Raw genomic sequence first — 14090 nt, forward strand, 5'->3', positions numbered from 1 at the left:
AACAAAAACATTATTATTTTTTTTAGCTAAAGGTTTTGTGCATGGGAGTGGGGTAGTGCTGCAGCTTCACCTATCTGCCAATGTGACAATGATTAATGGTGCTGAGCATCGGGAGCCAAGGCACACTGACTGCACAAGTGTGCAGTGCATTACTGGGAGTTGACTAAGTCCCATGACACTTTGCATAAGAGGGCAGAGGCTGAGAGGTTTATGCTGAGCTCTGAGTGGTGGAGCTCGTTACATGCTTCTCAGGCCTATCGAGGATAGCAGCAGCCTAGTCATAGGAGGGTTTTTATTCAGAGGCAGCACTGACACTGTGAGGTCTCCTACAGTCCTACAGAGTAAGCAGTTACCCATTGACCAAGTTTATACTGTCTTTACTCTGTGTTTTGACAGTATAATATTCTCTCATGCAGTTTGTGGCCAGTAATGACAAGTGCAAGGGGGTCCCCCTGTCTAAAGTGCCCCGGGTCCCCCAAAGGCTTAATCTGGTACTGATTGACAGCCGGGCAGATCGCAGGGGGCTGCCCGGCTGTATTCAGAGCACTGCATGTCCCGGCTATTTGAAATAATACCCCTTTCACACCAGAAAATGCAGGGACTTACCCGATAATATGGTCCCAGGATCATGCAGGGACATTCTCGGACTGGCCCCTTTACACGAGCCTAATCCCTGCATTTTTTGGTGTGAGGGGGAGATAAAACCACTGCCACCCCCCTTTAAACAAACAGCTATATCTTCGGAACCAACTGACCCATTTACATGTAGGCTTCGAATGATTTTGGTCCCGTGAAACTGGGCCGTTTGGTTCCAGAGAAATCTGTCCTCAAACAACATGAACAGCCATGAAATTACATTTCAGAAATGAATAAAAAAATTGGTTTACCCACAATATCTCTAGAACCAATTAATCCATATGGACCATGTATCAGATTGAAGGCCCAGCGATTTGGGTTCGACTGAGATCAACCTCAAGCTTCTGTGATGCCGGAGTGGGAACTGGCAGCCGTTGGAAACGGGTGGAGGTCGGAATTAGCGGGTCCCATGTTATCCTATGGGGACAACGTTCCAGGTTTGCCTGGCGGTATCTCTGGTTCCTGGGGGGCTAGCGACACGGGGTTGGGCTCGTTGGAAAGCCCTGGCCCCCAGCTACAAAATGGGCCTATTTGGAGAGTGGGCCTGGAGCTGTAGCTCCATCAGGCCCATTGTTAATCCGGCCCTGATTGCTGTGTCAGCAATGTATATATTACCAGCTAATCAATCAACATTGTGCTGCTGCTCGCAGGGGAGCTGGAGACTGTGCAGGCGGTGGAGAAGGGGGGCGGGAGCTGCCGTTTTGACGGGGGACCCGGAGATGCTGCAGACATCGGGCGGCTGTAAGTATATGGAGCAGGGGGAGCCAGGAAGGGAGAAGGGACTAGAATGTGTTGCCACTGCTGTGGTTGGGGGCGGGCTGACGGTGGTGGCTTTTACCTCTCTGCTCTGTGCGGTGGTATACAGAGCAGGGGGAGAGAATGAGCTGCTGCACTTCAGGGGGAGGGAGAAGGGAACAGAGCGGGGGCAGTCCGCCGGGCTCAAAGTGATAGTCTTTCAGCCTGGCGGCCGTGCGGGGCGTACACACACAGCGATGATGGCTGAAAAACCAGACATCATCGCTGGCATGCTGGTAAAACCAGCAGTTGGGAGACTTTGTTAGCGATTATGCGGGAGCTATCAAAAATCGCTCAAAACAGCCAAAATGAACGATTTTCAGCTGAAAATCGTCTAGTGTGTATATATTCATATCTGAAATATGCAGTGGCCATTCACACTTTCATGCTCAAAATTGCTCAAATAAGCAAATCAGTATATGGGCTACCTCTGAATCAGGCCCATTAACAATGGTGAATCTCTGCTTATTATGTCACATATGTCACAAAAAAATCAGGTCACAAAAGTCTGGCCACCCCTGCATTAGATGACATGCTCTATGAATGATATTGTTAACAATTTCCATTGAACTTAATGGAGATCCCCCAACAAAAAATATATTTTGTAAAAACCGAAAGATTTCACAAAAGATATATATAATGATATCTCCAATGGCAACATCTAAGAGTATAAAGCCTCATCTAGTGTGCATGGGGCTTTACAGTCATTGACAATATAGTCAGGATTTGATAGGATATACAGTCAAGAGAAGGGGTTGTTTTCAATATAGGCCCTGATTCTGGTTTGATCAGTAAGCTGCTAATATCACAGCTTACTGCGCACCAGAGAAGCAGAGCGGCTGAATACCCTCCCCTCCCCCCCCCCCACCCCACCGATTCCCCACGGTACCATGCGGGGGGATGTGTAACGAGAACATGCTCTTGCATACCACCATCTAATGATTTCTCCTGCCTTCGCAAATAGAAGTCAGTGAAAACTGACTTGTATTTGTGTGTGGCTGGCTGAAGACAGGGCTGGCAGTTGACATCCTGTGATTTCAGCAGGCAGGCCCAGCAGGCATTGGCTCGCCCGCATACCCATGGGAATGCCCAGCATTTTCCATATGCCTGTGACTTTTAGGGGCCTATCTGTCAGCAACATCTTTCTGGCCACTGGGCAGCAGCATTGTCCCTAGAACCTGAGGGACTCTTTCTCCCCCAGACAAATACAGTTACTCCATATCCAGGCTCCTCCTCTCTTTACATGCATGCACTGCTGGCAGACCAAGCCAGCTCCTGTGTCAGGGCTTGGGTCTCTGGTGTTCCCGACTGTGGCAGCAGTGACTCAGTGGTGGATGCTGGGAACATGGGAGGCTTTGGATATGGACAGTTCATATGAGTAACACTGACACTGCGGGCACAGCTAGGTGGGGGGAGTTGACAAGACTCTGATCAGAGGCATGGAGGAGTCTAACACCACCAATAGTTTTCACCAGGGACCCCCATAAGGAGGTTCGGACTCCGCTGCATTCGGTGGCGAGGTTGCAGCCCTCTGACCTGAGTTCCCCACAGCTAACTGGCCAGTCACGGGAGATGGATGGTGACTTGTGGCATTGATCTTGGAGCTTGGAACTGAGGAACTTGGAACTTGATCTGTGCTGGCCTGGGAGGCCGGAGTGATAGCAGTTGCTTGAGAGCTGGCACGGAGTGTTGACATCCTGGAAGCCGACACGGTACTCTAGAAGACCTGGGAGCCGGAAGGAGTGTTGACGACCAGGGAGTCGACACCGTACTGTAGACAGCCTGGGAGCCAGATGGAAGTCGACGGCCTGGGAGCCAGAAGGGTCTTGATGACCTGGGAGTCAACAGGAGTTTGGTGATGACCTGGGAGTTGACACAGGAGTTGATGGCCTGGGAGCCGAAATGGCTGTTGATGGCCTGAGAGCCGACATGGGTGTTGACAGGAAACTGGAGAAATGACGCCTGTGTTGACTTTGGAGTCAAAAGGTGGTATAGCCCTTTAAGGGCAATAGCAAACTCTGCTGGAAGATGCTGGAGTGCTCTATCCTCTTCCCTTGGGAGCTGGTGAAGGTAGACAGTGAGGAAGGTAACCTGGCAGGTGAGGAGAGCCAGGGAGCTTTAACATCAGCAGCAGATCACGGCAGCAGTTTGCTCAGGGTTTTACACAGGGTAACCAAAGGGTCTCTGGACAGGATCCTGGAGCCTTGGACGCTGAGGACTGGATACACACAGGGATCAGACAATTTGTTCCAGGAAGGGGTAATGGGCATGAGGCTTCAGGTATATTCCCCTGCTGGCCTGTGATTGTCTGCAAGCCGCAGCAGCAATTAAATCCAGGAAGTACGTGTGCACACCTTTAGTCACATGGTCAGTGCACAGGTCAGAGCAACAAGGTCACAGGGAAATCATTGGACAACAGAGTGATTGCAAGTGTCATGGTGGTCCCAGCCAGGGACCAGCATTGGTCGCTGGCAATAGTTCTGGGTAATGCCACTCAGGGGCAGATTTATTAAGCTCAGTGAAGTGATAAAGTGTCACCGGCCAATCAGCTCCTAACTGTGAAGTTACAGGCTTGGTTTGAAAAATGAAAGGTAGGAGCTGATTGGCCGGTTATAAAACCAGACTATTTATCACTTCACCGATCTTCATAAATCTACCCCCTCAGATCCTGCCAAGGAGATTACCCGGGGACGTCACAGGATAGGAGTCTGTGCTGCAAGACCTACCAGCGAGCGGGTCAGGAACACAGACTTGTGCGCCGATGCGAACGCGCACTGTGGTTTCTGACATCCTGGTCCTGCAAGTAGAGAGTGCAGCGTGTGGAGCACAGCACTGCTACCAGTCATAGGACTACACCTCCTAGACCAGGGGTGGCCAAACCAGTCCACAAGATCTACCAACGGTCCATGTTTTCCAGTTTACCTATCTGGTGCACAGCTCTAGTCATTACTAACTGTCACAATTTCAAACCTGCTGCATTCATTCCTACTATAGATCCACAGGTTGCCTGGAAAACATGCACCTTGGTAGATCTTGAGGACAGGTTTGGCCACCCCTGTGCTAGACCATCATTCCCACTCCCCAGCTAACTTAGAATGATGCATGGCATCAACATACATCTTGAAAACTCTCCTCTCCTTCACAAATCTATACAATGAGAAAATGATGGAGGAGTTTGACTTTTGGGTGCCAATGGGTGACTATTTCTAAATCTTTGTAACTCGCATTATAAAATGGGTGCCGGATGACTCACCAACAGTTTGGATTCCAATGGTCGTTTCACCGACATTGGGATCCAGAATGTCAGTAGCACAACAGTTGGAATCCTGATTTACATGGGCTATTTTTCTCTGTGGGGGTCGACAACCGCAATAGAGAGTGGGTGACGAGTACAGCAAGCCACCCTTGTGGGCTCCATGCACTGGTGAGTGCATGGAGCCCACAAGGGGCTTCAATGCACACCCGCTCCCCTGTCGGGCTCCTGACAGTCGGAATTCCAATGTCGGAGAAATGACCAATGGAATCCTGACTGTTGGTAAGTAATACCATACCCTATAAAACTTGCACTTGCATTGTGATGTTCTCACATGCTTCCCAGTGTCAATTCTCATGTAAAGTCACATGATAGCTATGTTGGACCCTCGAAGTCACTGGACAAACTCTAAAGCAGGGGTGTCAAACTCAAATTCATCGGGGGCCGCATCAGCACATTGGTCACCCGCAAAGGGCCGGTACACATTCAGAAAGGGGGCGTGGCCATGAACAAATGGGAGTGGCCATGGGCAAAAAGGGCGTTACCACATCCCCTTTCCTAATGTGTACTACTACAAGTATCATGGTGAGTAGTAGGCTGCCTACCTGTGTCCAACCAGGACGGGGAGAGGGAGAGCTGCTCTTCAAACTGTCTCCTGCACGATTTTTCTTTTTGCTGGTGGTGGCTGGCAGGGGTTAATGTCTGTTGCCAGGGATTCCAGCTCGTTGCCAAGGGGTTAATGTACATTTTCAGGGGTTCTTGCTCGTTGCCAAGGGGGGGTTAATGTCTGTTGCCAGGGGTTCTTGCTAATTGCCATGGGGTTAATGTCCATTACCAGGGGTTCCAGCTCGTTGCCAAGGGGTTAATGTCCGTTGCCAGGGGTTTCAGCTCGTTGCCCAGGGGTTAATGTCCGTTTTCATGGGTTCTTGCTCGTTGCCAGGGGGTGTTAATGTCCGTTGCCAGGGGTTAATATGTGCTTGCCCACCCACCCCACAGTTACTGCTGCCTTTACCTGCGCACAGAATGTTCAGCGTCTGACAGGAAGAGCAGCTCTGTACGTCACCAGGAAGTCGCAGAGCTGTGCTTCCTGTCAGACACTGAACATTCTGTGTGCAAGGACGGAGAGGCGCGGGGGGCGGGCAGCGGGGACGGATGGGCAGCGGCGAGGGGGGGGGGGGTGGACGGAGGCAGGGGGCCACTTGAAGAGGTCCGGCGGGCCGGATTCGGCCCGCGGGCCTTGAGTTTGACACCCGTGCTCTAAAGGCACCCATACACGTTACAATTATTGTATACAATATTGTATACAATATCGCATCTTGGTTTTCCGATGAGATGAGATCTAGTACAAAAAGTATGTGCAGCACGTACTTTTTGTACAAGATCTCATCTCATCGCAAAACCAAAATGCAATATTGTATACAATAAGTGTAACGTGTATGGGCACCTTAACATAAATATTGTGTGAGTCGAGGAGAGTATGATTTTGCAAACAAACTCACGCCCTGATTTGGCCCATGGTCTTAATAGTTTAGATTATAAGAGAGGTTTCCCATTGTGTATTGTACATGCTATTGCAGTGAGGTTTTAAAGGTGATTTTGATTTTTCACAGGTTTTGACTGGAGAAGACTGGAATTCTGTAATGTACAATGGAATCATGGCATATGGTGGCCCTTCATTTCCAGGGATGTTCGTTTGTATCTACTTTATCATACTATTTGTCTGTGGGAATTGTATCCTTTAAGCTTTAAATTGGAGTGCATTTTTTATTAACTCAAAACAGAAATTACTATTGACCCTTCAAATTATATGCATGCAAACAAATATTCATATTCACTTGTATGGTATGACCTATTAATCCAGAACCGTTCCACTCAGCACCAAGCCCTATTTATTTATTGAGGTACTTTAATATACTGTATCTTTGGTTTGCTATCTACATAGGTGTATATTTGAAATTTTTAGCAACCGATTTACATATCTATATGATACATACAAGGGCCTGTATATAGTTACACAAGTTCATGTTACAAGAAAATAACTTCTTTTCATTTTAAAGGTTAACAAAATGTCATGGTAAGTGGTATTTTAAATTTTAGTACATAATCTAAAAGTACATGTGATAAAGGTTATTTTCAATTTTCTCTAGATTGCAAGCTCTTTGGATCAGGGCCCTCTTCGCTCTGATTCTTACAGCCCTCTTCTCTCGGGTGTGGTATGATTCACCGACAGTCGGGATCCCGACAGTCATTATCCTGACGTCGGGATAACGAATGCCTGGCCTCAGACAGCGTGGCCAGCGCAACAAAGCTATTCTATTCTCCCTCTATGGGGGTCGTGGACCCCCACGAGGGAAAATAGCCGACGGCCGTCGGGAACCGGCCGTCGGTGTTTTAACAGTCGGGATCCTGACGTCGGGTTAATGACTGTCGGGATCCCGACTGTCGGGACCCCATCCGGCACCCCTTCTCTTGCACTTAACTTACAGCTCTCTCCTTCTCAACTAACTTCTATAGCCGCAGCTCTGGTAGTACACAGACAACTCCCTTGTTTCCCTACATCTCAGTTGTGTTGTGTACTGGGAAATGTGGTGCTAATTGTTACTTGTGCTCTGGTTTAGTTTTTCAGTTACTGTAATATTTAGTTCTTTGTATCCTGTTTTTGTTTTAACTTATGAAGTATATACTGAATTATAGTACAGGCAGGGGTGTTACTCCCAGAGGCAATGGAGGCTCTGGCCTCTGGGTTCTAAGCCCTGAAGGGCGCCTGCATGTAAAGCAGCATCTTTAATTAATTGGCTATATAGCAGGAGCCCTGCTAACATCTGCAATAGAGGACATGATGGCTCCTGTCTGGTACCACTCAGCCTGTACTGCAGCAAGCAATGCTGCTGGACTGTGAGATGTTATGCACAGGTGAATGTTGACACACAAGTATTTGGGGAGGGGGGCACCAAACTGCAACTTGCCTCGGGGCAACTGAGATAAACTTACGCCCTGGAGTACAGGCACTGTCATGAAGTGGAGACAGGCAGGGTTTGCATCCCCCACCGCCCAGAAACTGGGACAAGCTTCCCAATCAGTTGGAGTGCCGGTTCACCAGCAGCGGCATTCTGGAGAGCCCCGGCGCTGGCTGAGAGGAGCTCCATCTGTGTAAGTGAATATATGCATGTGCAGGGCTGCTGTGCAAATGCCCTCAGCAACTATTACAGTTGCCAAGACATGGGGTGCTCAGCATTTCCTGGGCATGCCCACAAAAATGGTGGATGCACCCAGAAAACCACTGGGTGTCCCCATGCAAACGCAGGCGGGTCGAAGCCTGCAAAGGACGGGAGACTGATGTCTCATGACGTCAGCACCGCCACGTTCCCGGACAGTTCCGTGTCAAATAAAAGTCTGTTTAGAATTACTTTTATTTGCGAATGGTGGGAAAATCATTCAATGGTCGGCAAATATATTGTGAAAAGGATCACTTACACAGGGATTCAGATGAATACTTTGATCTTTATTTTATAAAGCAGGACACAGCCTTCCAGATTAATTCCATAGGCATGCATAGTTACAGGGAGCAGCATACATGTCCGGCATAGAACGGAGCCTGGCAACTGCAGTAGTTGGCAGGTGAGCTCTAAACCAGAAAAAAACACATGTTCATTTTAGCTATGATATGTCAGCAGTTGCCAGATCCTTAAGAGACCAATTGTTAGTGGTGGAATTGCAGTGAAATGGGGTCCCTTGGTGATGGGCTGCAAGCTTAAATGCATTGATCAATTCATGAACTAAAACCCCATTAAATTCATTTGATTATTTGTATATTAATATATATATATATATATATATATATATGTTCAAAAACAAGAAGAGGTGCGCCTCATAGTGTAAAACCGTATTTATTTTAAAACACAGACAAGTGCAGGTACACAGATCAATAAAGACTCGTACCAGGCGGATAACCGCTGTGGGCTGGTTACCACAAGGTTTTGCATAAAACTCCCAGGCAATAACTCCTACCACCTTCCAAGGCGCCGCTGGATCTCTAACAAACTGCCGGCTAGCCACCAAGACAAGCAGCGTATCGGCGTGTAAGCGAGCGTGGATGGAGCAGGAGAAGCCGGGTACAGGGAAAGCTGTCGTCACTAGCCCTGCGCTAACGCGTTTCGTATCCAAACTTCGTCCTCAGAAGATTTTAAGCACCTAAACTCTGCGTGATCGACTCTGAGTGCTGCCACAACCTGCTCGATATATATATCTATAGATATATCTATATCTATAGATATATCTATAGATATATAGATATATCTATAGATATAGATACAGAAGTACCAACACACTCGCCATTCCTACGCATGGGGTGCAAACAGCACCCACTCTTCCCAGGTTGGGGTTCAGTGGCCTGTGATCACACACTCTAGTAAATACAAATACAGGGGGCCCAGCACTCACTAAAACAAACTAACTCACCTTAACATTCAAATAATCAATTAAATAAATAATGGGGTTTTAGTTCATGAATTGATCAATGCATTTAAGCTTGCAGCCCATCGCCAAGGGACCCCATTTCACTGCAAGTCCTACACTATCAACTGGTTTTCTTAGGAACCTGGCAGCTCTGGGCCCCATAGCAGCTGCATCCCCTGCACCTATGGTAGTTACGCCCTTGATTAAAGGGGCAGTTGTCACAGGTTTCAGGTAAATGAGCTTATCTAGGGTGCATGAGAAAGCTATGATCACAGTAACAGAGGTTAATTAAAAATCAATCCAAATATATAGATACAGAAGTACCAACATACTCTACATTCCTACGAATGGGGTGCAAACAGCACCCAAACTTCCCAGGTTGGGGTTTAGTGGCCTGTGACCACACACCCTAGTTAGACACACAGAATTAGTTTGTTTTAGTGCGTGCTGGGCCCCCTGTATTTGTATGTATTTATATATATATATATATATATACGTATATTATAGCAGCGTGCTCAACATGGTCGTATTAAGTTTTTCTTGTGCAATATTTCCTTAGCAAAATGTAGACATTTTACTGAATGTGTTTCTGGCTATTGCTGTTGATAACCTTGCTGAAGCCGAAAATCTTACATCTGCTCAGAAAGCGAAGTCAGAGGAACGCAAACGCAAAAAGTTAGCAAGGTAAGGTAACAAAAAGATGTAACAAGAATTTTTCAAAGTTTTTCCAACATAATGCCCAAAACAATCTTTGTTCTTTTTTATGATACCGGTTACAGACTATATATTCTGTATATAATCACGCACAAAATCACGAGAGTGCAGCACTTGCTTTGAGGAAAGATCAAATTAAAATACGATGGGATAATTAAAAAAATATATTTATTCAAAGAATGATGTTAAAACAATATTAATGATATGAAATTAAATTAAAAAAACAAGAGTTTAAACTTGTATTATAACCATAAAATTTGATGAAGAATGACCACTTGACCTTATAACAGGCCCTCTTCCCTCCTGTTGTCAAAGCCCTCTTTTCACATTTCACTCACAGCTCTCCTATACTCAAACACTCAGTGACCATCTGCGTCTGCATACTCATCTCCCTCATTGGCCTCAAGCCTCTAGTTGTATGTTAATAAAGTCCTCACTACTTATATTTAAACTGTAATGTGTATTGAACTGTGGCGCTCTTTATTTGTACTCTATTTTTGTTATTTATTCAATGTAATGCCAAGTTTTGTCTCCCTATATTGTTCCTTTATACGGCGCTTCAAAACACTTGTGGTGCCTTATAAATAAAATAAAAATAATAATTAGCAAAGTCTGATACACTCACTATAAGCAGATCTCACTTGTAGTTGGCTTGAATAGAGCAATGCGGGTCCATTACTCACCCCTCAGGGCTAGTTGTGGCATGGGGGCTGGTGTGGAGCAAGAGACTCCTGGTTCGCTCCTATCCATTGCATGCTGCATATAATAATTCCAAAAAATTTGAATATTATTAATCCAATCCATTTTTACAGGATTTACCCTGTGTGATTGAGGGGTGTGCTCTCCTGTGCTCAGGGCCGGTGCAAGGTTAGTTATCAGCCTAGGAAAAACATCTCCAGACTTTAGGAAGAAGGCTGATGGTGTTCCTCTACTAACAATTGCTGACAGTGTGGTGTCGCTATTGGACTCCTTCAAGTTCCTATGAACCACAATCTCCCGGGACCTTAAATGAGGGCCCAACACTGATACTATTGTTGGAAAAGCGACTAAAAGAGGTTATTCTTCCTTAGGCAACTGAGGAAGTTCAACATCCCACAGAAGCTTCTGCTTCTCTTCTACTCCGCAATTGTGGAGTCTGTACTGTGTACCTCAATAATGGTCTGGTAAGGGTCCGCCAGCGAGAGAGACAAATGCAGACTCCAAAAGGTAGTCAGAACTGCGGAGAAGATAATTGGGACAGACCTTCCCTCTGTCCAGGACCTGTACCTGTCCAGAGTAAAAAAGCGGGCAACGAAGATAGTCAAGGACCAACTACATCTTGGCCATGGCTTGTTTAACCTGCTGCCATCAGGCAGATGCTACAGGGCTATTCCCACCGGGTCCACCAGAAGCGTAAAAAGTTTCTGTCGTTTAGAGCATTGGTTCCCAACCCTGGTCCTCAAGTACCCCCAACAGTGCACATTTTCCAGGTCACCCAGCAGGTGCACTCAGTATTCAGACACATTTTAAAAGATCCACAGGTGGAACTAATTATGTCACCTGTGATTCTGTGTGGAGACCTGGAAAACGTGCACTGTTGGGGATACTTGAGGACCAGGGTTGGGAACCACTGGTTTAGAGATACGCTCCAGTGGTGTAACAAACACTCCGCAGACTTGGAGGCGCTCCGTGTTGGCTTGGAGGTGCTTGGTAAGTTTCTGAAACTCAGCTCCTGATTGGCCACCTAGCGGCCAATAGCGGCATTCAAAGTGAGAAGCGCTGAATGTTTACATTCAGCGCTTCTCACCGTTAGCGATGGTCCGGGTTACGCTGGATTACTTCAAGAGGGAAGAGGACTAGATCTACGCTGGAGGACCCTTGTAAGTATGGTTTCCTTCCACTGGTACACCAAAGGATTTCTTCAGGAATGGACCACCGATGGACAGAGGGCTACCTACGGGATCAAGAAAGGTAAGTATCAGTATGAGTGTCCTCTGTGTGAAATAACGCTTTATTTTTCTTGTGTGTCAGTGTGATTTTATTTAACTATTGGTTTTGCTGACTTCTGGTTCCGGCATGGTGAGGTGAGCAGCTTCTCCGCATCGCTCCATCACCCGCCTCAGTCCACTCTCCCTTTGAAGCTGACATCGACACACAGGAACAGGTCCCGATCACCCTGCCATCCTCAAGCAGGCATGGAAAAATTCCTGGGTCCCCTGGCAACGGCGGATCCCGCTCCGGCGCCATTGCAACAGAGACAAGACAAACGGAAAGGAGAACACAATATGGCGCCGGACGCGGACACCGCCCGCGGCACCCCGGCAGCTAAACAGCCCATAACTGAGGACCGCTCGCTTGAGGAGGATGTATGTGTCCCTGCAGGTATGCATTCCTTCTCACAGAAAGACTTTACAGCACTTATTCAGGCAGCGATTCAACCCCTTTTGCAAAAAGAGGTGTCAGATATCTCCCCCCAGCTCAGCAGTCTAACTATGCGATTAGACACCGCTGAAGAGCATATTAGCAGTAACATGGAGGATATTGTCGCCCTAAAAAAAACAGTTCTCAGATTGGAGAAAGATTATAGATCCTTAGTGAGGGGTTAGAAAATGCGGAAAATAGGGCCAGGAGGAAAAATCTCAGGGTAACAGGGTTACCTGAGTCCCTAAAGGGGACGCAATTGGAGTTCTTTGTCAAAAATACCCTCCCTGCCTTACTCAATGTAAAAGTGCAGTGTGCAGACATAACCGAGAGGGTACACAGACTTGGTTGCATTAACACCCAGGAGCAGACATGCCCGAGAGTGGTTATTTTTAAAGTGTTAAACTATTTACACCTCTAAGTTCTGTGGAATGCCTCGAGGAAGATTAATCCCATTAATTGGGACTGCCATGTCCTGCGCATATTTCAGGATTTCTCGACATCTGTGGTGAAATCAAGGCGCTCATTCTCACCTATATGTTCAACGCTAGCCAAAGACAATCGCAAATTCTTCTTAATGTTTCCAGCTCGCCTGAGAATCTTCTCGGGCACAGGTTACTGGGATTTCAGCTCTGCTAGAGAGGCAGAAATATTCCTTGAAGCTGAAAAATCTGGTACTAGAGAAGATGATATCACCGATGTGATTGCCTCTCCTAATGGGTGAAATCCCTGCAGCACAGGATGCATTGGCTCCTTCTTTACTCAGCATGAGTATGCAGTGTCATATTGAACGTGACTAAATTGAGAAATGGGTTCCCCTTAATTTGGGGCGAAGGGTTTGACTGTGGCTTGACTGTTTTATATGTAAAATTGTTTATCTTGGTTTATAATCAATGCTCCACACTTCTAGTGACTGACAGATAAGCTTTATTAGCATACAGTTATTGTTGTCCTGTCTGTCACAGAGAGGCTAGTGGTACCAGTTTTTTTTTTAATGTCGATAGATATTATAATACATGATTGAATGGATAGAGTGGTTAGACGTAGCGGGCCGGGTTCTAATTTCATTTTATCAGAAGAAATCACCCAGGTCTAGCGACACTTTAGGGTTTGCAGGTCTATGGTATACTGGAAGTCCAATCTTAAAGTTATTTTTACTGCTCACTTAATTATTAGAATGTATGTCTTTATTTGTCTATTGTGTATCTTGTGTGTTTTCCCTACTTCCCCTATCCCAGACTTGAATGGGTTTATTACCATCAGGATGTTTATTGTATCTGTGCTTTATTATGTCTCTAAAAATTGGATCCTTAAATATTAGAGGCACCCATACCCCCGCCAAAAGGAGGAAACTCCTGACTTGCTTAAATAAGCATAAGATTGATATTATCTGCCTTCAGGAGTCTCACCTAATGCCCCCAGAGGTGAAGAAGCTCCAGATAATGGGTTGGGTCGTATTGGGTTCCTAACATTTCTACTCCAAGTCTTGCAGGGTGGTTACCATGGCTAGGAAAACTTTAAATATTCAGGTGTTATCTGAGGTCTCTGATCCTGGTGGTAGGATCCTTTTTTCAAATATTTTGGTAGATGATGTGAAGTTAACTATCTGCAAAATCTATGCTCCTGCAAACTATAAAAAAAAGCCTTCTTTACTTCTCTCCTTGCTAAACTTTACTCCTTTGATCCTTCGACTTTAATAATATGTGGTGATTTTAACCTAATATCTTCTAAAATATTAGATAAATCCGTAATTCCTAGTGGCGCTTATACACTGCGAAAAATTGGGAGTCCCTTATTTAACTAAGGTCTTGAATTTGGTGGATGCCTGGAGAGTTCA

At 46.2% G+C, this 14090-nt stretch overlaps 1 protein-coding gene across 1 annotated transcript in view; it reads left to right on the forward strand.

Moving 5' to 3' along the window:
* CACNA1S (calcium voltage-gated channel subunit alpha1 S) overlaps positions 1-14090 on the forward strand; it is a 761524-nt gene that overhangs the window by 364032 nt on the left and 383402 nt on the right. The window contains exons 14-15 of the mRNA XM_083173194.1: positions 6295-6415; positions 9709-9823. Of these exons, the coding sequence (XP_083029320.1) occupies positions 6295-6415; positions 9709-9823 (236 nt within the window). The remainder of the gene's footprint in view (positions 1-6294; positions 6416-9708; positions 9824-14090) is intronic.

The sequence above is a fragment of the Crinia signifera genome, chromosome 2 (genome assembly GCF_055691185.1).
Source record: "Crinia signifera chromosome 2, ASM5569118v1, whole genome shotgun sequence".
Lineage (NCBI taxonomy): Eukaryota > Metazoa > Chordata > Amphibia > Anura > Myobatrachidae > Crinia > Crinia signifera.